The sequence below is a fragment of the Pelmatolapia mariae genome, linkage group LG10_11, assembly GCF_036321145.2.
Source record: "Pelmatolapia mariae isolate MD_Pm_ZW linkage group LG10_11, Pm_UMD_F_2, whole genome shotgun sequence".
NCBI lineage: Eukaryota > Metazoa > Chordata > Actinopteri > Cichliformes > Cichlidae > Pelmatolapia > Pelmatolapia mariae.
This window is the reverse complement of record NC_086236.1, coordinates 68,724,616-68,752,556: the sequence shown is the minus strand read 5'-3', so window position 1 is coordinate 68,752,556 and position 27,941 is coordinate 68,724,616. Positions and strand designations below refer to the sequence as shown.

At 38.6% G+C, this 27,941-nt stretch overlaps 1 protein-coding gene across 1 annotated transcript in view; it reads right to left on the bottom strand.

Annotated features, from left to right (window-relative positions):
- Positions 1–1,200: 1,200 nt before the first annotated feature.
- The window catches only part of dgkb (diacylglycerol kinase, beta), an 80,189-nt gene continuing 53,448 nt past the window's right edge, over positions 1,201–27,941 (bottom strand). The window contains exons 21-25 of the mRNA XM_063486436.1: positions 16,638–16,728; positions 15,178–15,373; positions 8,408–8,528; positions 8,131–8,191; positions 1,201–4,274 (exon numbers count right to left, since the gene is read on the bottom strand). Coding sequence (XP_063342506.1) covers positions 4,167–4,274; positions 8,131–8,191; positions 8,408–8,528; positions 15,178–15,373; positions 16,638–16,728 — 577 coding nt within the window. The 3' untranslated portion in view covers positions 1,201–4,166. The remainder of the gene's footprint in view (positions 4,275–8,130; positions 8,192–8,407; positions 8,529–15,177; positions 15,374–16,637; positions 16,729–27,941) is intronic.

Here is a 27,941-nt window from a genome sequence, read left to right as displayed (position 1 = left end):
AAAGCCCAGTCAAGAACACTCAATGAGGCGGGAGTATCATTGTCAAGGTCTGTAATCATGAAATCCCTTTATGAATGTTAAAGATGCAACAAGGTCCAAAACACAGGTTACACCGAAGAACAGGAAGGAAAGATTAGACTTTGGACAGATGATGACCAAGATTAGCTGGTACTGAAATAATGGGAAGAAAAAAGGCATCTAGAAGGAAAGAGACATCATCTGTCAAACATGGTGGAGACAATGTTATGGCATTGGGCATGTATAGCTGCCAGTGGAACTGGGCTACTAGTGTTGGCAGTGTTATTATAGTGTGTAGTGGATAATGAACCAAAGCATATTGCAAAAGAGTTTCTCAAGACAAAGAGATGGGATCCTAACCCTATTCTTCAATGGCCAAGGCAGTTACCTCATTTCAACCCAGTAGAACATGCTTTTTAATTATTAAATACAAAACTGAATGGAGAGAGGACCACAAACTCTGTGGTGGTGTACAGAGGCACATAGCAAAAAGTGGTGTAACTGCCCCAAAAGTTATAGACCTAACTGTATTGCCCAGAGTTGTACTGCATGTGACAAAGAAATTATCCAACTTAGTCCCACTGGCCATCAGTGTTCTATACATTTCTACTTTTCTAGTACAAAGACTGCATGATGTCCCATTGTGCCTCTGTGGAAACAGAGCTGGTAATTTAGCTAATTCTACTCTAATCATTAACTTCTACTTAAATATTTCTAGTAGTGTGAAAGAAAGCAGTAGACCGTTGCTGATACACTGCTATGCTAAATTTGATAAACAGCAATGGAGACAATATCCTGACTGAATTTTCTGGAGTTATATGTACGATAACAGCCTTGCATTTATGTCGCCCTTTTGTCAATTTTGTTCATACAGAAAACACAATATTATAATTGCAATTAAAGCGCCTACCTCATATTTGTGTCATACTTATAATTATCAATTAATCTAGCATGCATGTCTCGGAGGAGGATGGAGTACCCGAGGAAACACAGGACCAGAGAGGACATAAAGACTGCACTGATTCAAATCGTGCTGTTGCCTCAAAGCTTCTTTCTTTGAGGCAACAGCGCTAACTGTGCCGCCCGTAGAATTTGAATCTGTTATACCAACAATCTTTTGACTAATATGTGACTACTATGCATCATTAAGGAGTAAAAGGTTAAAAAAATTCCTGAACACGATGCCAAACAACAAGCTTTTTTATTGTTTCCATCACTTTTCTCATTCAACACTGGCAGGCATAATTTCTTTTTAGGCAACAACAAAATGGTGGGAGTTCTAGAGTGAAGCAAAAAGCAGAAAAATAAATAATACTGTGTACAAAAATACAACCTCACTGTATAAACGCTACACAATACAAAGCAAAAAGACATGGGAGACTCCTTGGCTATCGTCTCCGCCGGCATATGCCACTTATAAAGACCGAAACAGTCAAGCCTAAAATTCTTCCCAAAACATGCAAATGTGAAGTTCTATAAAAACAAATGCATTTATCAAGTGTGTCTCGCTGGTAGGTCTGCAACATAATGTCCCCAGAATATGAATAAGTGAGTACTTTTAGTCTTTGGTCAGCCTGAATGAAATTAGTGCAGAAAAGCACTGAATAAGACCAATACCACCCAGCCACTTAATGCTCTGTATTAAAGAGGATACTCATAGGAAATTATTATCTATAAATGGCAACTGTGCATATGTTAGTGACTGTTATAAAATGTGACTGATTTTCAGTATTGATTCTTTAAAAGGTCGTTGTCAACATGTTGAATTTCTGAACTCTCTTGGGCAGCGTTCTAGTTATTTCTTTAGGAATAGTTCTCCAGGCTCCTTGAATGACATTCAAAGCTCTACTTTGGACGTTGGCTTCCTTTTGGCCTCTTCTCTGTTGAGATGATCCCCCAGTGCTGCAATTATGTTAAGGTTCGAGCTCTATGGAGGCCAAGCCATTACTTAGTGTCTTGTTTTGTGTTTTTCTATCCACGTATACTTTTACTGCATTGGCAGTGAGTTTGGGATCATTGTCACGCTGAAGAATTAAGCTTTTGCCAATCCAATGCTTTCCAGATGGTACTGCATGGTGGTATCAGCTGGTAGTTTTGCGCGGTCATAATTCCAATTTTGGCAAAATCCCCAACACCACTGGTTGAAATGCAGCCCAAAACCATGACAGAGCCTCCACTGTGTATTACAGATGCCTGTAGACACTCACTGTGGTAGCTCTCTCCTGACCTGACCAAACATATTTTAACTCAAAATGTAACATTTGGATCAACTCCACAAGACCTGTTACCGCTGATTTATAGTCCTGTTTTTTGTGATTTCTTTCCCTGTTTCCCTTCTTTAAGAATGGCTTCTTCATAGCCACCTTCTTACTGAGAACATTTATGATGAGGCTTTGCCGAAAGGAGATGGATCAATTGAAAGGCCAGATGCATCTTTCCGCTCTCTGGGTCAAGTCTTTACTGACAAAGAGACCTGACTCAGGTGTTTTTGCTGTTTCTGAAGGACATGACTTTCATATGCTGTTTTAAGGACATAGTGCACGACATGCTAAGATAAGCCAGATTTTTGGCTAATAATCCCCTTGTTGGTCCAAAACACTATTTTATGCCAGTAAACTAAGTTATCTTTGGCATTAAGTTTTTGGGGGGGAGATTCAACTAAAGAAATGGGATCATGCTATTAACAACGTGCTAAAGTTAAAAATTAAAACTGTCTTTTTGCTAACTTGTCTGTTACGTAGACAACACTGAATGATTTAAAAATCAGTGTTAAGTGGCTTAAGAAACAAACAAACAAAAAATCCTCTGAAAACTGGACCAGACTGAAAATGAGTGTAAAAACAGCCAATATCCAAAGAAAAACTTTGAAAGCCTGTAGAATTGTTGCTCAGGAGCACTATAAAAAATTAAAGACAGTCTGGATACTTAGAAGCAAAATATAAAGAAATGAAGAATTTGCACAGCACTGTATATACATGAATGTCAATAGTAATTTTGTAGATCTTTCACTGTTTAATGGACACTTATATGTGCAGCGGACCGTAAACCCTCATCAACAAACATCAGAAAAAAATCAGTTACCATAGAAGGTCAAGCTGCTTCTTGTGAAAATAACTATACGAGTGCCGTAGCAATAGAAAGTCAAGATAAATATTGTTGTTTTCTGTGGCTTTTCAAAGATTTTCATTCTAATATGCCTGAGTACCTGTTAAGAAAGCACAGGATCCCATAAAAATGCAGATAAATAATGATGTGGTTGAAACGGAGCTGTGCTGTAGATGCAGATTCAAAAATGATCAATTTCCATAAGTGTCAAAAGAGATCATGGTCACTCATGCAACAGAAAGTGTGCACAGATCTGGTAAAACTGTCTGGAAATCTCTCGTGCAACGTAAAACAAAGAGTGTCATGCATTTTTTATGAGCAATCAATAATCATTCCTAATCTTTCCACTGACGGAGGAGCAAAACAGCCAATCAAAACATGACAAGGATGACTTGCAGGAAACATGAAACGAAAGCAGATTCTCTGTCTTTGCACTATTTGAAGCCATTCATGACTGAAGCGTAGAAGAGATGTCGGGTAGAGACACTTCACTTTTTACTAAACACTTTGGGAAAAATCAGATGCAAACTCCAGATATGTCATCTCCAACAGCAGCAACCTCTTTCACTGTCCATCATGCATCAGGGGTATGCAAATACAAAAATAAAACATTAGAAAACATCAATAGCAGTTAAATATGAATAAATAAATAAATAAATAAATAAATACATCTCACAAAACACATTCAGCGGTGGGTTTGTTCCACATGGCACAGAGCACAACAGCAAAAATAAAAACAGAAGTTTAGAAAATAGAAGAAGAACAGAAGTGAACTTCCATAAATAGCTTCAATATTTTTGGAGCGAAAGTACACCACAGACTGTAGAAGAAAGTGTCAGTCCTAAACTCGCCTTGCTTTGGATCCAATGTGGGCTTCTCAGTGACATCTCCATGCTGCAGGCGACACATCCTGATCCTACACTTTGCTACTGTATGCTGGGCTATCAATCAGACAAAGGGCTCCTTTACAAACAGGCCCAGCTAAGATCAACCGGTGACTACTGCCCTGCAGGTGTGTGTGAGCACTCGGAGGTCTTGAAGGTTCAGTCTTTGCTCTCAGTGCGAGTTCGTCTGATCAGTGAAGAGAAGAAGCTTCGACCTTGTGGTGGTCCCATTAGCATGGGAGCTTGGTTCTTGTGAACGATCTCAATCTGGTATAAGAAAAGAGAGAGCTGAGATTTAGCTCCGAAAGGAAATGTGTTTTAAGCTGTCTGTTAACATCTTCACATAGCATTTTTCAGTAGCTATATGAAATCATTCAGTGCTTACTATACAGTAGACTATAAAGGGAGTTTTCCCGATGTTGCCTGGCTTATAGGGAGCATTCACTCTTTAATCCACGATGTAAAAAACTGATGTCTTGTCAGTTTGTCTTTTTGCTTTGCAAATTGTTGTAAGCCATATTCAATTTCTTGACATCACCCACTCTTATTATTTGTTTACTCCAGCACACCTGCTATGTACAGTGCTGTGAATAAGTATTTGCTCCCTTCCTTATTTTTTAGTTTTTTGCATATGTGTCATAATTGCATCTTTTACACTATCAAACTAATTTTAACATTTGACAAAATCAACCCAAGTAAACACAAAACTGTGTTTGTAAAATGATGACTTCATTTATTAAGCAAAAACAATACTAACCACACCCAGGCCCTATGACATGCTGAATCAAGAAATGACTTAAATAGAACCTGTGTATAATATAAGTGCAGTCAGCTAAAGATAAAACAAAAAAACAGATGAAAAAGAAACTCTTTAGGATCAGTCAGTCTGAAAAGGTTTACGACTCCTTTGTAAACCTATGAAAAAAACAATTAAAGTACAAAATTTCTGTTCTCCTTCACTTTTTCCAAAGTCATCCAGCAGACCAGACTGAAGTCTTTGACGGGCCAATTCTTGCCCACGGACCTTATGTTTGACACCCCTGATTTAGACTCAAACCACTGAAATATATATGCCAGATGTGACTGTAAGCTAAAATACTGACAATTAACACATAATATAGTCTACTTATCTTTTGATTTAAGCACATTTTCTTTCTGTATTAACTATTTTTGTTATTATTGTATTTAATTGTTTTAGTGCACAATCCATGTCACACATGTTTTTGAAACAGCTCCTGATACTGTGAAACTATGTTTTTTTGCTTGGTCTGTTTTTTGTTTTGTTTTTGTATGACATTTCTTGTTTTCAGATAAACATAGTGTGATAATTTTACGGCACATATACTTCATATATATATTGATTTGATGCCACAATCAACAATAACAATAAACACAAACACAACAAACACAATGGTATTTAAACTATTATTTAGTTTTCACAGCTCATTTACAGAAGACTTCGGGGGTGACCGTGGCTCAGGGGAATGGGAAGCTCATCTGTAACCGGAAGGTTGCCGGTTCGATCCCCCTGCTCTCTCTGTCCTGGTCGTTGTGTCCTTGGGCAAGACACTTTACCCTAGAGGGGCCGATGGTGCGATATGGCAGCCTCGCTTCTGTCAGTCTGCCCCAGGGCAGCTGTGGCTACACCAGTGTGTGAATGTGAGAGTGAATGAATAGTGGAATTGTAAAGCGCTTTGGGTGCCTAGAAAAGTGCTATATAAATGCAATCCATTATTATAATCAACAAATGACTTTTTTGAATTATGTTTACCTTTCTTTTAAATCTCAGAAGGTTATCCTCATGAAATAATAAGGTCTCTATCCACTGTTCATTATACCCAGCACTTTATCCCCACAGAAGCGAATTCAGCAATGCATTAACAATTAAAAAAAAATCATCCATATGGATGTTGCGTCCAAATGGGTTCTTGTCAAGTGGCTTATGAATGCATATTTGAACGTCCTGACTACAACAAACTTTGAGAATCCCTGGGGTTAGTGACGCCGATAACATATTATTGTGGATTACTGTAAAGACTGAATTTTATATTATCTGACAATATCCTGTTTGCCCGCAATGATGCAATTTCTTTTAGGAGTTGCAGCTGTAGATCGATGGAACCCCAAATATCAACCATCAAGGGTTGTCATATTAAGCACATCATTATAGAGTCGTACTAAGAGTCTAAACGCAGTAATGGGGAGGGGAAATGCTACCATCTGCATTCAAAGGACCACATTCACTTCAAAGGAAAGCTGCCATTTATTGTGCTTGCACTCTGACTCTGGAGCAATTACTTAGCTTTTGTGGGCTGTCTGCCATCATTAAACATGACTGAAGTTAATGTTTATCAAGTACTTTGCCATAAACATGATAGTCTTTATAGACAAGACAGTGGCCAAAAAAAGAAAAAAAGATCTAAAGTGATACCTGAAATAAATTTGGATGGTAATCAAGCTCTGTTTCTTTAAGATGCAGCATTAAGTATTTATGTGGTTCAAGGACCCATGGAACAATATGGCTTTTAGACAGAAAATAAAATAATTTGCTCAAATGAAGCATGGATGTAATGAGCTACCAGGTCACAATTAATCATCCAAATTAAGAAAACCGAGGGGGGATTTTACTTAGACCCTAATGAAGGTGCATTGTACCAGAATCAAATCTGGAAATATGGTGCCAGTTATTTTAGATCTACTCATCAGAGTGACACATGCTGCATTTCGCTTAAAAACCTAGATGGTTATGGTGTTAAACATGGTATGCATGCAGAGACTGATATGCATTTGCACAGCTGCTGTTGTTAATAATTAGTGGAACAACATCCAATTTGAACTGTGATGTTTTTGTAGGCATTTAACGCTTTAAGTGATTCAGATTCAGTTCAGACATACAGAATGAAAAACTTTCCTTGGAAATCATTGCAGCACAATTATGTATCGTCAGAGCCCAACTTTGCTCTGTGTAGTTGTGCCAGCAGATACAAGAGCACTTGCAGGCCACTTGTTTTGTCATGGCTGGGCGATCCATATGTAAATCTCGGCAGCACTTCATCTGCAGTGGTGTTCTAATTAAAGCTAAACACAACCGTAATCAACGCAAACTCAGGAGTTTCGTTTTGAAAAACGAGCAACTTGGACAGAGAGAAAACACTTATCGAGGTACATGTTTGCGATCTAGACGATGAGCAAATTAGAAGAAGTAAGACTTGAATCATTAAGAATTTGTTATCATAAATTAATGCACTAGAATATAAAGCAGCAACAGCTGAATTGTTATATTAATCTTACTATTAAAGCATATATATTTCATACTTTTTTAAACATGTATAAGCTTTTGGTTTGTTTGTCAGAAAGCCACTGACAGAAAATTTACCCCATTTACACAGAAATCATATTAATTAGTATGAAAAAGAAGTCATTGAAAGCAGAAAGAAGATTTAATCAGTCACTAAGGTGGGTCGCATTAATGACTCCTGGATATCTCAACATCTTAGACCATAACGTCTATAAACCAGTACCTTCTTATGAATATGCAGATGTGTAGACAAGGGACAAGATTTCTTTGTTTTTTTTTTAGTTTTCTGTTTTGGTTTTATAATGCAGATGCAATAGAGCAGGCTTTGGCTGCATACAGTTAAATAGCTGATATGGTTTCAAAACCATTGTCTTTCACCTAACAAGCATTTAATTTTTCACTTTTGTTTTTTATCTTCATGATGCCCGTGTGGCGCATTTTCATAGTAGAACTCAAGATCTCCCACACAACAGTAACAATGTGTTTCCTCAGAGGTTCCTCAAACAGTCTGATGTTACTCTTTAAGCTCAGAATAAACAAACAAACAAAGAACTTTTTGAAAACTTGAATTTACAGAATGAATCATGGATGCTCATTGCCACATGTTGGAAAAATTCTCAAGCATCGCTATGACTGTCAGACTGCAGATTCCATATGTAAAACGTATTATTAATATTTTTTCATTTGCAAATCTTTTTTTTGTAAATGGAGATTACAAAATACTTTGCTCGATTCTTCTTTCACTGCCCTTACAGTTTACTTTATATTGGCATATAACTGTCTTTAGTTTGGATGAACCATTTGTGGAAATGCAGTTCAACTTACAGTGCACGGAGTCTGCATCCAAGGTTCACCATCAATCTGCATTGGAAGGGATTTACTGGTTCTGTGAGTGAAGAAAGAGAAAACATGCTGTAACAAATCTTCACAATAAAACCAAATAAAAGCATGCTGCACCAGGATGCTTAAAAATCATCACCTTAATTTATACTCATAGCATTTTTATGCTTTTTCTTATATGCCATAGCATTTGCTACCCTAATAAACTAAAAACAATATAATAATTGGAAGAAACAGGCACAAAAGATTGTTAAAGACTGACCTGATAGTCACAGAGGAGCACTGTGCCAAGCGCCGTCCAGCGCTCTTCAGGCCAGTGTAGATCTGACCCATCTCCATGGCTCCTTCGAGTCCCACGACCTCCAAGAGCTCGTCAGACAGGTCTGAGACAAAATCAAACAAAAGCAACAAAGCAAAGAGAAAACACTTTTTTAACCATGCAAAGTCCAGCCAAGTTTTGTCCTCATTATGTTATAGTATCACTGCTGCTTTTGAATGGAGCTACCATTCACATGAGAGGTAAACAATGCAAAAAGACTTGTACTAGGAGTGAGAAGACGTATGAAACAAAGTACAAAAGCGAGGAGGGGAAGAGGAAAGTGAGAAGGAGGTGAGGAAGAATAAAAGAACATGACATGTGATGTTCCTCACTTCAGAGTTTGCCTTCTGTTGCTGAAATATTTAATATTCACTGTTTAAAAAAAAAAGATAGAAAAAAGGCAACAAGCTACAAACAAAACAGCTATTAATTAGATTGCACCGGCAATGCAAAGCAATCTTGTGATAATATAATTATTAATTTCTCTTCTGTTTTTCAGTTATGAGCATTGATTTTGCCCCTGCTGGAAGCCCAGTGTCACGCAGGGCCCATCTGTTTCGGAGGCCCGCTCTGCCTCCGACTCTCCATCAACTCATCCCTCCACAAATTAAGAAGCTGCTGCCTCGCTGTTGGTAGTATACAGACACTAATTGAAACTAAGACCCATTTTTAGGCACTCGGTGTGTGTGAGCGTGTTAGCCCCGCAATGCCGTGTGTACGTGAGTCGTGTTGGTTTCCTGAAGGAGTGTCGTGGGCAATGTTGCTGTTGCGGTGAGATGTTGTTGCCGCCGCCGAGCTGTGGTGTCCAGCTGTCACCATGGTGATGGACATGCGTCTGCCCCTATCTCAGCGCTGGACTTTGAGTGCAGCACTTTCCAAGGTCGGAGTGGAAGAGTGTGTACACATACAATCCAGAGCAGGTTGACCTCCCTGACACTGAGCTTTAAAGTTGCTCCCCCCGTCACGTGACTTCTCACGTTGATGTGAACGGCTCATCCAGGCCCATGGTGACATGTATGATGGACAACATCACCAAAGCGATAGGGATTCCTGTTTGCCCCGAGCTACAAAGATCTATTATACTCTAGAGCTCTTAGCTTGGGAAAGAATGCAAAGGCTGTAGCTGTGCTGGTTTAAGAAGGGCAGGAGGACCCTGTGCAGCCAACAGACACACACACACACACACACACACACACACACACACACATACACACACACACACACACACACACACACACTGAAACACACTCACAGACACAAATTTGTTTTTAGTTACAACTTTTACGATGTCTCAAAGAATTAAAGACCAACTCTGATGAAAAAAAAGAGCCTATTATTTTGTGAATTCTTGTTGTAAATTGTGTTGCTGCAGTGACATACAGTACTGTATATCACTCATTTCTTTATATTTTGTTTTTAGACCTTTCAGGCCTTCTTGTGTGTAAAATAGAGGACAAAAGGAGAAGTAGCACTCTAACTATCTACAGATGAACAGCATCTGAAAGCCAATAAAGACCTGATATAGGCCTTCAGTTAATGTATCTGCTCTTCACTGACTCCCCATTAGAAATGGTCTCGGTGGAAGGGTAAAAAGACTGGGATGTCAAATGTCAAAAGAACTGGGCTAAAAATCTGTGGCAGCGGGTCTTATGGAGAGATGAATCCAAATGTATGGAGGAGGTAAGGTGAGAGGTACAATAGTGAATGTCTAGAGCCATCTGTAAAACACAGCGGAGGGTGTGTCCTAGTAAAATGTAAAGAAATGAGATGTGGCTCAAATCTTTTGCACGGTACTCTAGAAGAGTAGTGTGGTTAGAGCTGAGCTACATTTCTGATGTTGTACAACATCTGTCTCCCATATAAGTACTTTTATTTAAAAGTCCAAATAAGTTTCCAAAATTACATTTTCTAAGTTTATTTACTCTAAAGTCAGCTACATCAAAGTATATCAAGTATATTTGATTTAAAAGTAAAGATGCTGACGCAGTATATTAAGGTTGTAACTAATCATTAATGTTAGTTATGCTAATTAATATATTGCTCACCCGCAATATACAACTTGACATACTGTAACTTAAGTTTATTTTCTTTTCTGAAAATGAGTTTACAGACTTTCTTACACTCCAGTGCCTTGCAGTGTACACTTATTTGCATTGATGCTGATACCTTGCCTGGATCTGCAGTCCAAAGAAATTAAAATATGTCCATTAGCACATCTAAACAGAATAATGAAACTGTTTAAAACTCAACAAACTCTTACCCTTACAAATTAAATTGTATTGTATTTCCTGATAGGAGCATTCGGTCTCATTTTTACGAAAGCCTGAAATGAACCTTCAGGTAAAAATTGTTCTTTCAAATTAATAGTTGAAAAAAATAGTTTTCAAAATGATAAAAAAATGATTGAAACTACAGAGGTTATCCTCTGTCTCAGAATTGTAAGAAAATTGATTCTGATCAGAATCTTTTCTAATCTGTCCATGTTCCACCTCTCCATGAAATTTCATGAAATATGGCAAAATAGTACACAGCACTAGTCTTGGAGGAGAAATGGCCTTCAGGCAAAACTTAAAATTAGTCATATTTTCATCTCTTTCTAAGAAATGAGGACACATGACTTCAATAAGGGTCTTAATGGACTGAAATCATATTTTATCTAGAGTGATTTTTTTTTGGGTGAATTTCCATTTTTTCTTCTTGAATCACCATCAATTATTCCATTTACGGGAAGTTCAAATGATTCACCTGGATCTACAATACAAAGCACACTCTCCTAAATATAGTGAAAAACCAACATGTTCTCAGAGATAAACTGGGAGAAAAACTGAATCACCTAACCATTTATGAAAGAAAGAGGCCAAATTATAAAAAGTCCTGATAAGCAGTCTATGGCCAAATATAAACCAAATCATCTTATTTATTTAATCTCGAATCAATGTCCCTTACATAGGTCAAGAAATCAGGATTTCAAATTGATAAACACTACAAGTGATAGTGAATGAGACAATGATATGAACCAGTGTCCGTATGGGACATGAAAAAGCAGCACACTGCGACTTTAATCTTAGCCACGTCTTTCCATCAGAGAGAGAGATTAGAAACAACGTCCTTGTCACTGTCACACAACTACCTGTCCAGGCCAGTGGCTGCACTGACACATGTGGAGCGACAGGGTGAGAGCAGAGGAATAAAAGACAGACAGTGACGGAGCAGAGCAGGACCAGCAGCCGATCTGCTGAAAGTAAAACTAAAGAGGAATGGCGGAATAAGGAGGGAGGGCATGTGGAGGCCGATCCTCCAATGAAAGCTTCATGGGGCTTGTCACGGGGGATCAGTCGCAAGCATCAACCCTCCACCCACACATGAAGCCCCTATTCTAAATAATTCACTCTGCAGCCATTCCCTTCCACCTGAGGGGCTTGTCTCCTGGCGTCACCAGCGGGACGATTTAACAGCTCCCGAAAGGTCAGGGTTTTTTTTTCATCCCCTAGCCACCCACCAGCCCACCCATCCACACACAGATGCAACTACACATACAACTTGACAAAAAATAATCTCTGCCAACGTCACCCTCTGCGGTGCCCCCTCTGGGCTGATGCACTCCTGTGTTTACCTCTAAATACGCTGTTCTCTTGATCTAACAAGTTTGGCTGCTCACCTTGAGGGCACCTTCCACAAGGGCATCTATTCTAAGATATACAGTACAGGTGGACAACACAAACACACCCACCCGCATCAATACACAGGCTCAAATGGGTATGGACACACATAAACAAAGGGAAATACTCCCCACTCACACTAAGTGCCTTTCCAGGTTTAGACTGTGGCCTCTATTTTTTTTTAAATACAAACACAGAAGTGATTGATTTTTTTTTTCAGGGATAAATGGAGTGTTCATCATAGCAAAGCTAGGCTTTGCATTGATCAGATATGTCCCTCACAGTGCACATGTGCCGCATGGTTCCTTTTTATTATGATTTTGCATTACAACATGCAACAGTGCTTGCTGGTATAGTGCATGGACTGCATATAAAAAACAGACACGGCCTCTGGGTTTAACCTGAAGTCTACTGGAATCCTTAAATCTCGATTTTTCTAACTGTCAGCAGGGGGTCGTCCAAAAAAAGAAGTCTGGTTGCATGGAAGTCTGTGAAAAAACTGCCATCGGTGAACATGTCCTTGATAATTTTATGGTCCTGGTTGCAAATTAGAAGTCTTATTAAATACAACACCGCATTTCTTCTCTAAATAATGGTCATGTTTGATATCCAAGATGACACAGCAGAGTATGCTACAGGGCAAGCCTACTGACGAAAATGCTCAGCTCGAAGCATCAAAAAGGTGATGTTAATGTACTGGAGAATGACTGTTTTATGGGTTATTTATTGTAGGACTGAGTTGTGTTTCCTTGTCTACTTCCTCACTGTCCCTCACTTGTTTTCTCAGTTTTTTAAACAACATAAAACACATTCATTTTGCACAACAAATGCTGTGACTGTGAAAAAAGTCTAATTTAAAATGTGCCGCCTTTAACCATCTTTAAAGGCAAAACAGCACCAAAGGAAACAGAAAATTGAATCACAACTAAAAAGAATGAATGCTCCATAGTGTGCTTCACAGAGGGCTTTTTATTTTCCAGAAATTGTGCTATGGCCAGTGAAGTCTCATAAGGGATCACTGGCAGCCATGTCTAGAGATCCTCGCTGGCTCGTCATGTCTCAAAGCCAGACACTGATTGTAACATCCACTTCATCCCCAGGTACAAACACACCATCTCAGCAGGAAACCTAAAAAACATACTGTGCATCACCTGAACAGGCACAGTTAGACATGATAGAAATAAAATACAAAAGCCAAGTAAATCCAGAATTCATGGCTGTGAGTCTACAAAAGAATTTAGAAAGACTCCTCAACAGCAATGATTAGTAATAAAATTATTTCAATAAAGAACAGATTAGCAACCCGTTGTCATTCAAGCTATGTTGTAAACATGGATAAAATTGGGACATATTAATATGAAAGCTTAACAAAAAGTAAAACTAAATTGTATTCCCTTTCAACAGGACTACAATAACTGAAAACACTTGTGCATTGATGATATATTAAGCCATATATATAGTTCTTACTATGTATTTGAAAGAAAGATTATATTATCTGTAATTTTCCACTGCAGTACTAGAACATTCTGCTTTCCGGATATTTTCTACCCTTTGCTATTAACTCCCTAAAGCGGCTCACACAATTTCACCAGTTACCACAGAGCAGCTGACTCATTGTGTTTCGTTCATTCATATATTCCCATTGATGGGCTTCCTTTTGACGTAAATGGATTCAGGGGTATGCCCAACACCCCACTCAGTCAGCTCCTATTAACAGAGCCTATCCACTGGTGCCCACACAGACCATTAATACACAAGTGACAGTTCCAAACTGTGACATGATTGTACCTCTTCTTTGCAAACAAAACCTGCTGGCTGTGATTCACCTTGTCATCAGTGAAATATTAATGTGCTCAGGAAAAGTTTGGCCCAAAGTTTAGTCTTTGATCTGTCTGATAGGAGCAAGGACACAGACTGTTAGTGTCTGATGTGGGCTTCAGGGAGAAGAGCCTCCTACTCTGTCAAAGCTGTTTAACTTGCACTATTATTGTTTAACAGAGCAAACCAACCATGGTCTGTAGCATGCAGAGGTTTGACTGCTGTTGATGACTCACCAATTACGTTACAACATGCCAACAGATTTAGCCAGAAATGTTCAACTATTGAAAAAATCGTAGGCGTAACGGCTCCCAAAATAATGTGTTATAGTAATCACATTACATTTTTCAGTCACAAATGACAATTACAATTATTTTGTTACTCGTGTTACAATGGTTCTTCATATATCTGGACACAAGTTGATAACAAAAAAACCCTCTAAAACTGTCAGCTGATTTAAGTTTGTGTGCAGGAGGAGGAAAATGCTGGAGTGGTGTACAGCTTTTGAGGAATAGGGATATGAACCTTACTTTTATTTTGACTGAATGAAAGGACGAGTGCAAATGCGAAATGCCTCACAGACAGACACAGCCACATTATTCTGTTAACACTACTTTGGCACTCTGGAAGCATGTGCACAGAAAACATGCTAACACAAAGCTAATGAAAACCCCCAGAGTGATGCTAAAGCTGAGTGTATGCAGACCCCAGCCCAGCAGCTAGAGCCTGAACTTTAACAGCAAATAAAGGCAGTGATGAGCAGACATGCTTATGCTTGTTTCTACAGTAACGCAAAGTAATGTGACGAGAAGCGTAACTCCTTTGCGCAGTGGGCAACACCGAGTGAAACAATGTATCAATTTTAGTCCTAGCTGTACTAGTTGGCCATGCAGCTCAGTTAGGGTTACCCACATACAGTACTAATTTAAGCCGAATGGATCACCAAAGTCCACCAGGACTGTCTGGACAAAATTTCACGTCAGTTAATGCGATATATACTACACCAAAGTGGCCACTTACCAAAAAATCAATAGGCTACAACATGCTCCTTCAAGCTATGTTGCTAAATGTGGCTTTGTAGCCACATAGCCAAGTATAACACAGGTTATTGGAGCATTCTATTTAGCAATAACAAATTTTCTCTGTGAGTTTAGATTCGTAATGTAATTAAGCTTTCTAACCACACTGACTTCAGCATTTATGTAAACAACTGTAAAATTCGGGTGTCAGAGCTACCTTGAACCGCAAACATGAGTTCTTTGGGGTCGAGCACAGGTGTCCTTTTGTCTTGACCCTTCTTTCCTCCCTTGCGGTTGCCCCTCCTCTTCTTGCTTTCACCCCAAAGGTTGGAGCCACCGTGCATGCTGGGAATGTTGAGAATGGCAATGCCTTCCAAGGAAATACTGCTAAGGTCCAGAGTAACACCATCACACTTTTAAAAGACCACAGAAAGAGAAGGACAGACACAATCCGTTTCATCACATGCTTTGTACTACAGTTTGATCCTGAAATAGTCTATAAGATGATGAACCCTAAACAGTGTTTTTCCCCAATGTCTAAACCGGAATATGTTGCTTTGTCTAAGTGAGATGAACCTTTAATTCTTAACCAGTTCTCACCCCAGAGTGTCAATGCTGCTGTTGTGCCATAACGTGACACTACTCTTAAAAATATTAGTAAGCACAGGGAGGTCATCTTTGAAAGAGAGGGTAAGATATGAATTTTTCAATCCATGAACTGGAAGTCCACTTTGTGTAGTTCTGTTTTCAGTTACTGTTCAGTAAAGTATAAAAACTACTTTATTAGAAAAATAGGGTTGAAATAAGCTCAATTACAAAATTAACCTAGGTGTTCAAATATATATAGGTCAGACAAGTTTTAGTTTCTGTTTACTCTCCACTATTTGGTTTAATTTAGGCACATAGCTAATATATGCTTAATCTTATTAAGTAGAGGTCTAGGAATCAGAATATTAGAAAGATGGGAGAACACCAGAGCACCTGGCTGTTTTAACTTTAAAACACAAGTACAGTTTGTACTAACTGCTTGACCCATCCTGCACTCATTTGAATTATGCTTAAAAGAGCCCAGCATGAAGGGGGCAAGTGTCCTTATAGTTATTCTGTGTTAACCCAGAAATATTGTATTATATATTACTCTAAATGGTGCATTTTATCACTCAGGGATGTCTCATCATCTCCCTACCTGTCCTTCTTCAGTAATGTAGGCACTACTCAGCCCTAATTAATGAAGACCTCTGCACTGTGTGGATAGCTCTGAGAAGAGGGAAGATGAATTGTATAGACACCATCTTCATTATCACTCAATATCACACACAGCAGGGTCGTGTAGGGCTAATTACCTGTGTGTTACACTAAGGTTATGTGAGAAGTGGGTGGGGAGGTGCACAGATAGCCTTCACACATCCACACTTTGTCTGGGTGAATCTGAAACTAGTATACATTAGTGCTATTTATGGAGCAGCAGAAGACGAGAATATCTTAAATGACATCAATATTCTTACCTGACTGCTAGTGAAATACCCTTAATAATAAAGAATACATGATTGCTTCATATCTAAGAGCTGAGAAAAAGAAGAATAAGTTACAAAGCAGCAAATTTCAAAATATATGCTTTTGCTTTTGTTTCTTTTCTTGGAAAAGTCTTCAAAAAACAAAATGCATGGTTTGAGTTACCTCAACCTCCAGAAAGTCGTGGAGCTTCTTACATGTGGCCGAAAAGGTCTCCGAAGTGCCGAACTCAAAGTACCACAGCTTATTCTTTGTTCTGAAAAAAACAAAACAACAGGAACTGCAAAGGGACCGAGAAAAAAGGAAACATGGGAGTGTTTTCCCCACATCAAAATCTGAAGCTTGTGCTCTCTGTCTTTAGTCTCCTATATACTGGATTATATAAAAAAGAATAGAAGACCACTCCATAAAGGTGAGTTTGTGTTTGAATCATGTTTGAAAAAGAATCTTTTAATCTACACAGGAAATGTACTTTTACCATTTACAGCTTGCTAAAACCACACAGCCATTAATCCAAAAGAAGTATAATGTGTTTCATTAATCACTGAATTCAAAGCTAGTTAAGGATGCATCTGAGGGAGCACTTCGGGTGGCCGTGCCCAACATTAAGGACCAGGGAGGGGCATAAGAGGGTAATCTACCTGCCCTGGCAATTAACAGAGGACTGGGGTGCTGCTCCCCAGGCTTCCTACAGTGTACACTCCAGTCCCTAAGGCTGATGATCAATGACCTTGCAGGGGTGAGTCACCATCTGTCCAAACACTGCTATACTGTATTATATTTTCTCTCGGGTACACAAATAAAAAAAAAACCTGTAATTGTAATTTGATTTTCATTAATAAAGTAACACATTAATATGTGCATCTTTGTGTAAAACAGGTGAAAGTAAAACTGCATGTCAAGGATAATTTGAATACTGCATTATTTATTTTATGTCTTTAATAATTTAAACCCCTGAACAAGAAGAATTCATCAACTTTGCTTTAAACAAAACTTGAAACAACTATTACTGATCACTAGCTCGGTTTCATGCAATTAGAGGAGGCTGGATCTTTGAACTTATTTTCTTTAAGCCAAACTTGTTAGATCAGGTCATCAGCTTCACAATGATTGTGTTTATGGGGAAATGTGGATGGAGTAAAAGAAGCCTAGAGGTTATTTTAACACAGTCATGGAAAACTTGTAAAACACTGCACTGCTAATGTGAGTGTGATACTAATAAAAATAACTGCTTAACAGGTTATGACACTGTGAAACAAATACAGTGAATCAGGTCATAGATTTTTTACATACATCTCTGTGTACTGCTTTACAATAAGTCAACACTAACTTTTTTCACCATGCTATGAGGTGAATTACTCAACATGTTTCTTCTCGACTTTCTCTTTTTTTTTGGCAAATAACCAAACCTCCTCCTGGCAACTTCAGTGAAAAGTACTTCAGTGGAGTACATGGTGGGATGGTGGGGAAAAAATGGTCATTGCAAGCAATTCAATAAAAACATCAAACCTCTCATTAATCACAGTGATTTGTGCTGAGCAAATACCAGAGTAATGTTTCATATTAACAATTCAAGTGAAAATATTTTTTACATTTCTTCACTCTTTTCTCATCAAAAAGAAGTTTATTGGATATTGAAGAACATGTGAGACAGCTTTTGATGTTTCTAACGGGACATCATTTATCTCAAAGATTCAAGGAAAGAAAAAAGAAACTACAACAATGCTGACAAGCAGAACTGAATACAGTAACAAATGTTTCTCTCCTAGCTGGGACCAAAGCACTACAAGAGGAACGTATTAGTATAAGCACAGCAACAATCACTGAATTATTGATTTCCTCATTAGGACTTTTGTCAGGACCATTTAGCCACTTTATAAATGAGCTTTCATTAGAGTACTAGCAAGGTACACTTGATTTATAATGTGCAACATGGTCAATAGCAGAGGGAAGAAAGCAGAGGAAGGTGGTAAGAGGTATAAGGACGACCAGGGCCACGCTGGGAGAATTTACATAACACATTCCTACATCTCCTCCACCACCACACCACCATTGTCATCATGAGTCTGTAAACTGGGCAGACGAGAGGGAAAGCCCAGGAGAACACACAAACAAAACCTGTGCAAATTTGCAAATAAACAAATGAAGGTGGCTACTCGAAAAAGCGTAATCAAATCTTGTGGTTAATGCAGAGAATGGGCCCAGATACACTACATGCAATGTTTTGGACCTTCCATTCTTACTGGTGTTGTACTGAAACTGGTTTTGCTGTGTTCTGATTATATTATAGAAGTAATGCAAAATAAGAGTTTTGAAGACAACAACTGCATTCACTGACAAAAAGACAGAGTTAACAGACACAGATTGTGTCAAAGTGCCATAAACTTAGCTGGAGATTTTCTATAAATTTATATTTTTAACTGGAGATATAACCTTGCACTTATTCCAAAACGTGCAAATGTAGAACATATGGAGGCATGACGAAAACGGTGAGAAAACAAAGTGCAATAACAAATACAACTGTTACATTTTGCAATCAGCATCTTAGCTGTCAAACACAGCATTGTTCCTCACATCACTCCTCATTTAAATTCACCAGCTTGGTTGTGACATAGTAACACAGGGAAGTGTTGAATATGAATATTGTGACATAAAGGAATAAAACCCAAAGTTTAAAACTAACCAAATAAATAAACTTTGTTTAGTATTCAATGTGAACACATCGTAATGAGAAGAGGCACCAAGATTTACAAACCAAAATCGGCTTTCTGTTGACAATTACTAAGTAATGAAACAGAAGTTGTAACAATAAGTTTCTAGCTCCAGAGGGATCAGCGTAAAATCTGATGAATCACTGTGATTGTGTTAATTGTTTCAGGGTTAAGAAAGTGCTTTCAGAGTGCTTTGTATCCTACTCCTTATCATAACTATTAGTTACTTGTAGCTAACTTGTACCCCACACAGTAAGACAGGCGGAAACAAACAAACATGATATCTTTGGTTCATTTTTGACAGATAAAAAAATGGATATGCCTACTAAGTCAAACAAGGAAGGGGGAGGGGCAAAATTAGTAGTAGTAGTAGTATAAAAGCACAGAATCTGAAATCTGCATTGTACAGTTTCGTCGTGAGCAAAATGTTGAGGAAACAGTGTCTCATGTTCCTTCTGGTATTATGGCCTATGACGAAATATGGATATGGACTTCTATGGCAGTTTGGAAAAAGCAAATAAGGTGAGGAGGAGATGGAAAAAACAAATGATAACATTAGCATAACAAAAGGTACTGCTGCATAACCTAAAGTAACTGAAAGTTGATTAACTTATATAAGAGAATATAGCTGGATATATAGTCCCTCATCTGGGACTCTCCTCAGCTCTTTCTGGGACAGTGGCGCGGCTGCCCCTCTGTTGGTCTTCCTTGGTCTCTTGTGTTCTGGGGGCCTCTGGATGTCTGGAGTTTTAAACTCCTCCATACCTGCTTCATGCCCTGGAGGATGGGACTGTGGCCCCCCCACACCCTCTAGCAGATCATTACATTAAGGAACCTTTTAAATACAAGTGCGCTCATGCTCACAGGTGTACACACAGGTGATCACACACACAAACTACACCCTTTTTGGCTCCTACCTCAAAGCACACTGTGCGCTGTCGATCTTACGTGCTGCACAATAATGTTTAATATTAAGTATTTAGTGTTATATTCCCATATATCATTGTGATGTTGTTTATTCTATTACTCTCGTTTTCTTCTGCTTGTTTTCTTTTTTCTTTCTCAACAGGTGATCCAGGTGATCGATATATGTATTTTTTGTCTGCTTATTTTGTTGGTTTTTGTTTTTTGCCCTTTATCCCCGTCCCTCTTCTCCGCTGTTTTTTTTTTTTGTTTTGTTTTGTTTTTTCCCCCCTCTTTCTTTCTCCCTTTTCTTTTCCCCTGTCCCATATCTAGCAAGTAAAAAAAATAAAATAAAATAAAATAAACAATAAAAGGTAAATCAAATGGACCATTACGGCAAGGCTGGGATGGTCCAGTTGGTAAAGTAAATCCGTTGGGCATCTTTCTTCGCCTTTAGACAATAATTCTGATGGCAAAAGAACCAAACGGGACAGGTTTAAAAAAAAAAAAAAAAAAGAGAATATAGCTGGAAAGCAGACCACGTGAGTCCTATTTGGGGGTAATTTTTCATCTTCAGTTACACAAATACTGGGATTTTCCATAGATGGTCATTCTGGAACATATCGTGTGTATAACGGATCACATCCCAAGAGTATTGTATCATGAGTATGATGAAAGGGAAAATATTTTTTGGTTTTCATAGCAAGTGACCCCGAAAAACTAGAGTCAAATGCAGGAAAGCAAAACACACTAATAAGAGATACAGCAAGAGACAACATCTGACCGCCCTGTCGATGCCCACCACTTAACCTAACAAGCTCATTGGGGCAACAAATCACCTCATGTCCCTGGTCATTAGATAATTAGGAGAATCTCATTGGCTAGATCGTCCTGTCATTTGTTATCTGCTGCCCGATGCCAAACGCTGGATTCATCTGACAGACTGACTATGAGGAGCATCTTCAATAGAGAGACCAGAGTAGGGAGACCATTTGAACAAGACGATGCTTGTAAGGAGGATTAGGAGGACTCACTCCATGTTAAGTGTAATAAAAGCAAACATAAAGTACCCATTTACTTAAATGTTGGCTGATGTTATGCTGTCGAAACCTTGCAGGCATCTTTGAAGTAAATTATATTGCTGGTGAGAGCAATTTGCATTTTAAGGATGAAAAAAACCCCAAACATCAGCAATAATGACATGTGTAGCAGGTTTGCAGTTCTCCGAGTAGCTGCAGCACCTCTGTTGTGATTGTAGCTGCAGTGTATCAATGCAAAGTGCACTGCAGTAATAACTTTAGCGGTGTACATCTGAGATCAGCTGTAGTACGTACAGCTGGCAGGCCAAAAGAAAACAGTGGCTCAGGTTTCCAGAGTGACTGAGGTGTGGTTTATTTGCACAGACAAATCACAAAACCAAACTGAAAGAGGGAGGGAAAATACAAACTGTGTGACTAAGAGGAAAAAAGAAAAGAGCTTTAGAAAAACATTACAAGCTAAAAGGGAAAAAAAAGAAAAAAAAGGAGAAAGCAACAAAACAGCCTGAATCTGAACAATGTTTATAAAACTGCGGCTGCTTGGTTACAAATAAAGGATGTCATAGGTGATAAGCTTCAGTGTAGCATTGCTGTCCTGAGGCCACAGCACCTTTAGATGCACTTTTGACTGGCCACACTGAACATGAAGCACATGGTCATTGATTTTTTTTGCCCCCCCCTCTGACACTTAATCTAACCCACAATGATCTACGACCTTATTTTCACACTAATTTCTTCTTGATCAGAGGTGATAAATATCACATTGACATAACCAACTCTTTGTGCATTGCATCAATGCACTGTTTTGTTTAACATGACACTGCCTGGAGCGCTCCAACTCCGAATGGCAGTTTGAGAAATGACCCATGGTGCATCTTCTTGCCTTCAGAGATGTAGCAAGCAGCTTGAAAAATGTATTCTGCTGCACTGCAATGGATTCAAGGGTGTGTGTGTTTTTTTTTCTTAACAAAAAACAAGTGATAAAACTGATATATAAAATCTTGCATTGCTGTGAGTGAAATGATAAGCCAGACATCCTAAATCTCTTTGGTTAACACAGAAAATAGTTACGCAAGCGGAGCTGCACACTTCACCATTTCAGTGGCCACGTGAATATGAAACAATAAAGCTATGTTGTTGCAGCTGTACACATGATGTGGTTCTACTCGTGTACTTAACTTTACAATTGTCAGCATTCATTGATAACTGACATAAACTTATTTTAAATGAAATTGTTGACTACACTTGAAGCAGAAGCAATAGGTGTCCTTTTGCTAACATACGCTTCTGAGTCTATGTAGATATAGAAATATTAAATATTATATATATATATATATATATAGATGTAAATTTTCACTTGGAATAATAAAAACCAAACAAGTTAATAAACAAAAGCAAATTAATTGTGTGCCAAAGACAGGCCTCGCTAACACAATGTCTTTAAAAGTGCACACACAGGAAGTGATGCAGGAAGTGACTGCTCATCATGCATCACTTTGTCACTACCGGCTGCTGGAGTGGACTTTACGAGCACTGGTTGCTTAGGAAACCCTCAAACATATACTATATAGCCAAAGTATTTGGCCACCCATACATTACACATACAGGAGCTGTTGGGCCATGGAAACCCAAGCCAAAAAGCTGCTGGTGTACAGCTGTGCTGATTATAAAGCCAGCAGAGTCAGCAGAGCGTTCGAGGTCTGTATGCCATGGTGGTTTCAAATGCTTCCACTTACAGTTGATTGAAGAATATCAAGAACAAATTTGTCAGATTTGCTTCATGCAGTAATATAGCACACTCAACTTCAGTGAACTCTTTAGAATGGCCCATTCTGTCACAAATGTTTATAAAGACAGTCTGCATGGCTAGGTCATGCTATACACCTGGGCTAACGGTACTAAAAACACCTGAATTCAAAGATTCAGAGGTGTGGCCCAATACTTTTGTCCAGGTATTTGTGGTTATTGTCAGTCACTTCAGTCACTTGCCTCAACATTGAGAAAAGTTTAACTTGGGACCTGCCCATTTTATGGTACTAGCATTTTTCCCGCCGGTTGAGGATGCTGAATCTTTTTGACTTTTCATCGTCTCCAGTTGCTTCATCACTGTGACTCGCTTCCTTAAAATGTCCTTAAAATGTCTTCCTTAAAATCCAGACGTCTACATGCTCCAACCCGTAAAACCCTAATTAAATCGAGATAATGTTGCTTAGATGAACAAAGTTAATAGTGGTAGTGCTTTGGGTTATGTTGCGTTCATAGGTTGAGTTAAATATTTTATTTTGTGCATTAATAAAAAAAAAATCATTGAGTAAATAAATGTCTGTATTTAACAGATGAAATAAAAGACATTCTAGGGTTTTTATACACCTTAAATAAACTTAACAATACTGTTATTAATGATTTTATATTATTTATATGACTTCAGGCACTTTAGTAACACATTTATCTACGGTCTACACATCAGCAGCACATCAGCAGGGAGCTGTTTGTTTCAGTTAGGTGGGCATGTGATTTAGTTTAATGTATAAGTATCAATTTGAACAGGTTAAAATTTCATCACTTAATTGTTTATTTATTTTTTTTATGTTCCTAATGCTTGCTACCTATGTGCACATTTTTGCCTGCACGTTTACTTCAGTTTATACCTTTTTTTTTGCTTATGTGTCTGTGTGTGCTCCCACTGAGCTGAGGACAGGGCCACAGGTGAGATCCCTCTAAATTACACACAAATGGTCATTAATTATAGATGACACTTTGGTCGCAGAAATGATTTCATCCTCAAATGAGGGCAGCCTCCACTGAGGTCCACCATGCTTGTGTGTGTGTGTAATTGAGTGTGTGTAATAGTGCCATCACCTGTGGCACTGCTTCCAGCTCAGCAGGAAACGCATACACACCTACATGCATACGCACACATTAACATGGGCTGTCTGGTGTGTGTGCGTTGGTGAATCCAGCAGCCCCATCCAGCACAACGAAGTGCTTTGATGAACATACTCATTATGCTAAAGAGTACTTCATGCCTGGGCTTCCCTGTGCCTTCAGGAAAGGTTAACTCAGGATGGTTACACAGCACAGCAAGAACCTGTGGGTACACAGGGGCAGAGAGGCTCTGGAGGAGTGTGCTGACAGTGTTAGATGTCTCAGGACCGAAAATAGATCTGGGTAAGCAGAGCAAATATCATCGAAACATCAAGGTGCCATGACGGATGCCACAGAACAAACAAACATTGCAGGTGAGGCCACAGCAGTTTTCACACTGCAGCTGAAAGGTCCCAAATCAGATGTTTTCCCTCACAGATCTAAAATCATCTGATTAACGTGGAAAATGCTGCACAGAGACTTCATTGTTTTTATCATGTTATCATTGTTCTAGTGATGCCAATGGGAAAAAACGGAATGTAAATCATATTTAACATACAGTTATATGAATAAGAAAGTTTTCACAGGACTCTATGTAATCGTGGTTTCAACCCATGATTCAGCAATGTGAAGAACTACCTTTAGCAGCAACAACATGAAGTAATTGCTTTCTGTATTTTTTCCCATTCTTCTTTACAACATTGCTTCAGTTCATCGAGGTTTGCAGCATTTATTTATTTCCAGCTCCCTTAAAGTCCATCCATGGCATTTCAATTGGGTTGAGATCTGGACTTGACTGGACCATTGCAACACCTTGTTCCTTTTCTTTTTCAACCATTCTGTTACAGATTTGCTGACTCAATTTCCATCAGGCTTTAGTTTTTAGAACAGATGATCTCAAAATTTGACTCTAGGATACTTCGGTATATTAAAGAGTTCATGGTCAACTCAGTGACTGCCAAGTGCACAGGTTCTGTGGTTGCAAAACAAGCCCAAATAATTGACATTGAGCATGAAGTGTTTGTGCCGATATGCTGTGATAAATCTGCAAATGTGGGACTGCGCATGATGACCAGACATCTCCACTTTGGTCTCATTTGTTGCGGAAATTTTGTGGTTTGTTCAGATGCAACTTTGCAAACCTAAGCTGCACTGCAATGTTTTTTTTTTGTTAGTTTTATTTACAGAGAAGAGGCTTTCTCTCTAGCCATATTAGCCTTTCTCTAATAGTACTGTCATGAACCTTAACATTTAACACGCTGCCTGAGGGCCTGAGATGTAGCTGTCTTTTTTTCAGCATTACATGGTCTAACCCTGGGCTGAATTTTGATGAAATACCTACTCCTGGGAAGACTGCAGCATTGAGTTAACACACACCTGAAAGCTAGAGAACAACAAACTGCCATTTATCCATCCAACCATTCTCTTTTTATCCAATTCTGAGTCGCAGGGGGCTGGAGCCTATCCCAGCTGCCATACAGAAAGAGGCAGGGTACACCCCGGAAAGGTCCCCAGCCTGTGTCAGGACTTACACAGAGACACGGACAACTATTCATACTCACATTCACACGTACAACCAATTTAGAATCACCAGTAACTGCAAGACTCTGGACTGTGGGAGTAAACTGGAGTACCCAGAGAATACCTACACAGACGTGAGGGGCAAACTCCACACAGAAGGGCCCCGGCCAGATGGTAAAAAACCTTTTTCAAGTGTTTCATTCATTTTCTTGATTACCAGGTTAACAAGTCTTATTCCAACTAAGCTCAGTGATAGCTACAGCCCCAATGGAAATTTTAAATGCAGTTATTTAGACAAGTACAAATGGTGGCCTATATATAAACTCTTCATTTTAACACCCTTAAACAACTCTGGTTAGGTAAGGTTAGGGTTAATGGACTGGTATTTTCACAGTGATTTTTCTACTCTTACTGAGAATTCAGAACACTTCTATTTGACAAGCCTCATCCAAACAGCCACACGCACATTGATATAGCAGTTTATTTGATAACTGACATTCTGATTCCCGTTTAGTATCTTATACAGGGACACTTTAACATGCCCATTGTTTATATACAGTCTATATGGCCATCTTTTCCTAGATGTAACCATGCTATAGCCACAATGTGTGGATACTATATAAAATGAGGCTTGAAACAAGACTATAATAAATGCATTGTTCTGTTTAGCACTGTGCATTGTAAATTCTTTATATCGTTGTGGTAGAACAATGGTTCAAGACTATCACACCGCATGTGATTACACTGGGTTCTATTGTGCACTGTTTTTTCTGGTGTTACACATTGCAATTAAGTCTTAGAGCAGCTTATATCAATTTGGGTAGGTAATTTCTACAAGAATTTGTAAGCTGTAGGGAAATTCAAATAAGTATTGTTATAAGTAAAATGTGCTAAACACTGGAAAAATAATTACAAACTGATAACAAAGAAAACAAAAAGGCTGAGATGATTGTTTAGGAAATGTACAACTATCAAGCCAGAACATTTTTACCAATCATGCTTAAGGGAAGACAGAAAAATCTTTCTTGTGACTGTTATTTTGCCTCAATTTGGTGTCACTTTATTTCATATGAGTTACATTGTGTAAAAAAAATGATATTAGTGTAAACTGTACCAGGGTTGTGCCAAATCTGAGCACTGGTTAGAACATGAAAAAAGTTAACAGTATAAAAGAATGAAACTGTACACAAAAATCGAAGTTATTAATTTCTCAACTCTCTGCTTCTCCACCTCTCTTTCCTTGTTTCTCTCACTATCCATCTCTCCCATCAGAGTTAGAGATTAGTGTATAATTACATGGGAGATCAGCAAAAAATGGGGGGGAAAGGGACCAGTATATTTTAACAAGGCGGTCGAAGAGGAGTGTCATGAGAGGGAGGAGGTGGCGCGGCCCTCGTCACGGGCCGACTGATTGTCTGCTTTTAATCCTCGACCTCATTATCACCTCCAGGTCCGGCAGTGGCAGTAAATGAATCTATCTGCAGAGTGTCAAATCTTCACACCTTCACCCTGGTAATCACCCCAAGGTGCAAATACAAGAGATAGAAAGAATGAGAAAAATGGAAGGAGAGAGAGAATATGACCCCAGCATTTCATCAACAAAATCCCCTCATTTCATAATTAGTGCTGTTCATTAATTATGTTATTTCTCTGGCAATTAGAGCTGGTTAAACATGTAGTTTCTGTAAGGTCACAGCGGTGACATAAATATATAGATTTTTGTTCATAAAACACCTATTACTGCTGTCATATAAAAACAGTCACGCTTTGACATTTCTTTCTTCACACATTGTACTGATGTCTCATGCGTTACTTTTTATTATATATCGTGACCTGGAAACTAAATCTAGAGCAAAGGCAAAGCATCAAAAAGGATGACAGATAAACAATGGCTACATTTTAAATATCAGTATTAAGACGACATTCTTAGCTTTGCATTGAAGTTTATTAACCGCGGATTTATAAAATGGCAGATTTTGCTTGTATTCTTAAAGTGAAATCAAAAGAGAAGTACATTCATCTGTTTATCAACAGAAGTATCTAATTAACCAATAGCATGGTATAAATTCAGAGGATTCAGGCATGTAGACATGGTCAAAACAACCTGCTGAAACTTAAACAAAGCATTAGAACGGCAAAGAAAAAGGATTCAAATGTCAATGTCAGATGGGCTAGTCTGACTATTTCAGAAACTGCTGATCAACTGGGAATTTCCCCACACAACAGTGTTTAGGGTTTACAGAGAATGGTCCAGAAAGAAGAAACTATGAAGTGAGTGATAGTTCTCTGAGTAAAAATACCACTTTCTGATATTAGAGGTCAGAGCAAAGCTCAAATAATTTTAAACTGGTTTAAACTCAAATGCCCTCTACAGTCACCAGATATTAGTCCAATATAGGACCTTTATGATGTGATGGAATGGGAGATTCCCA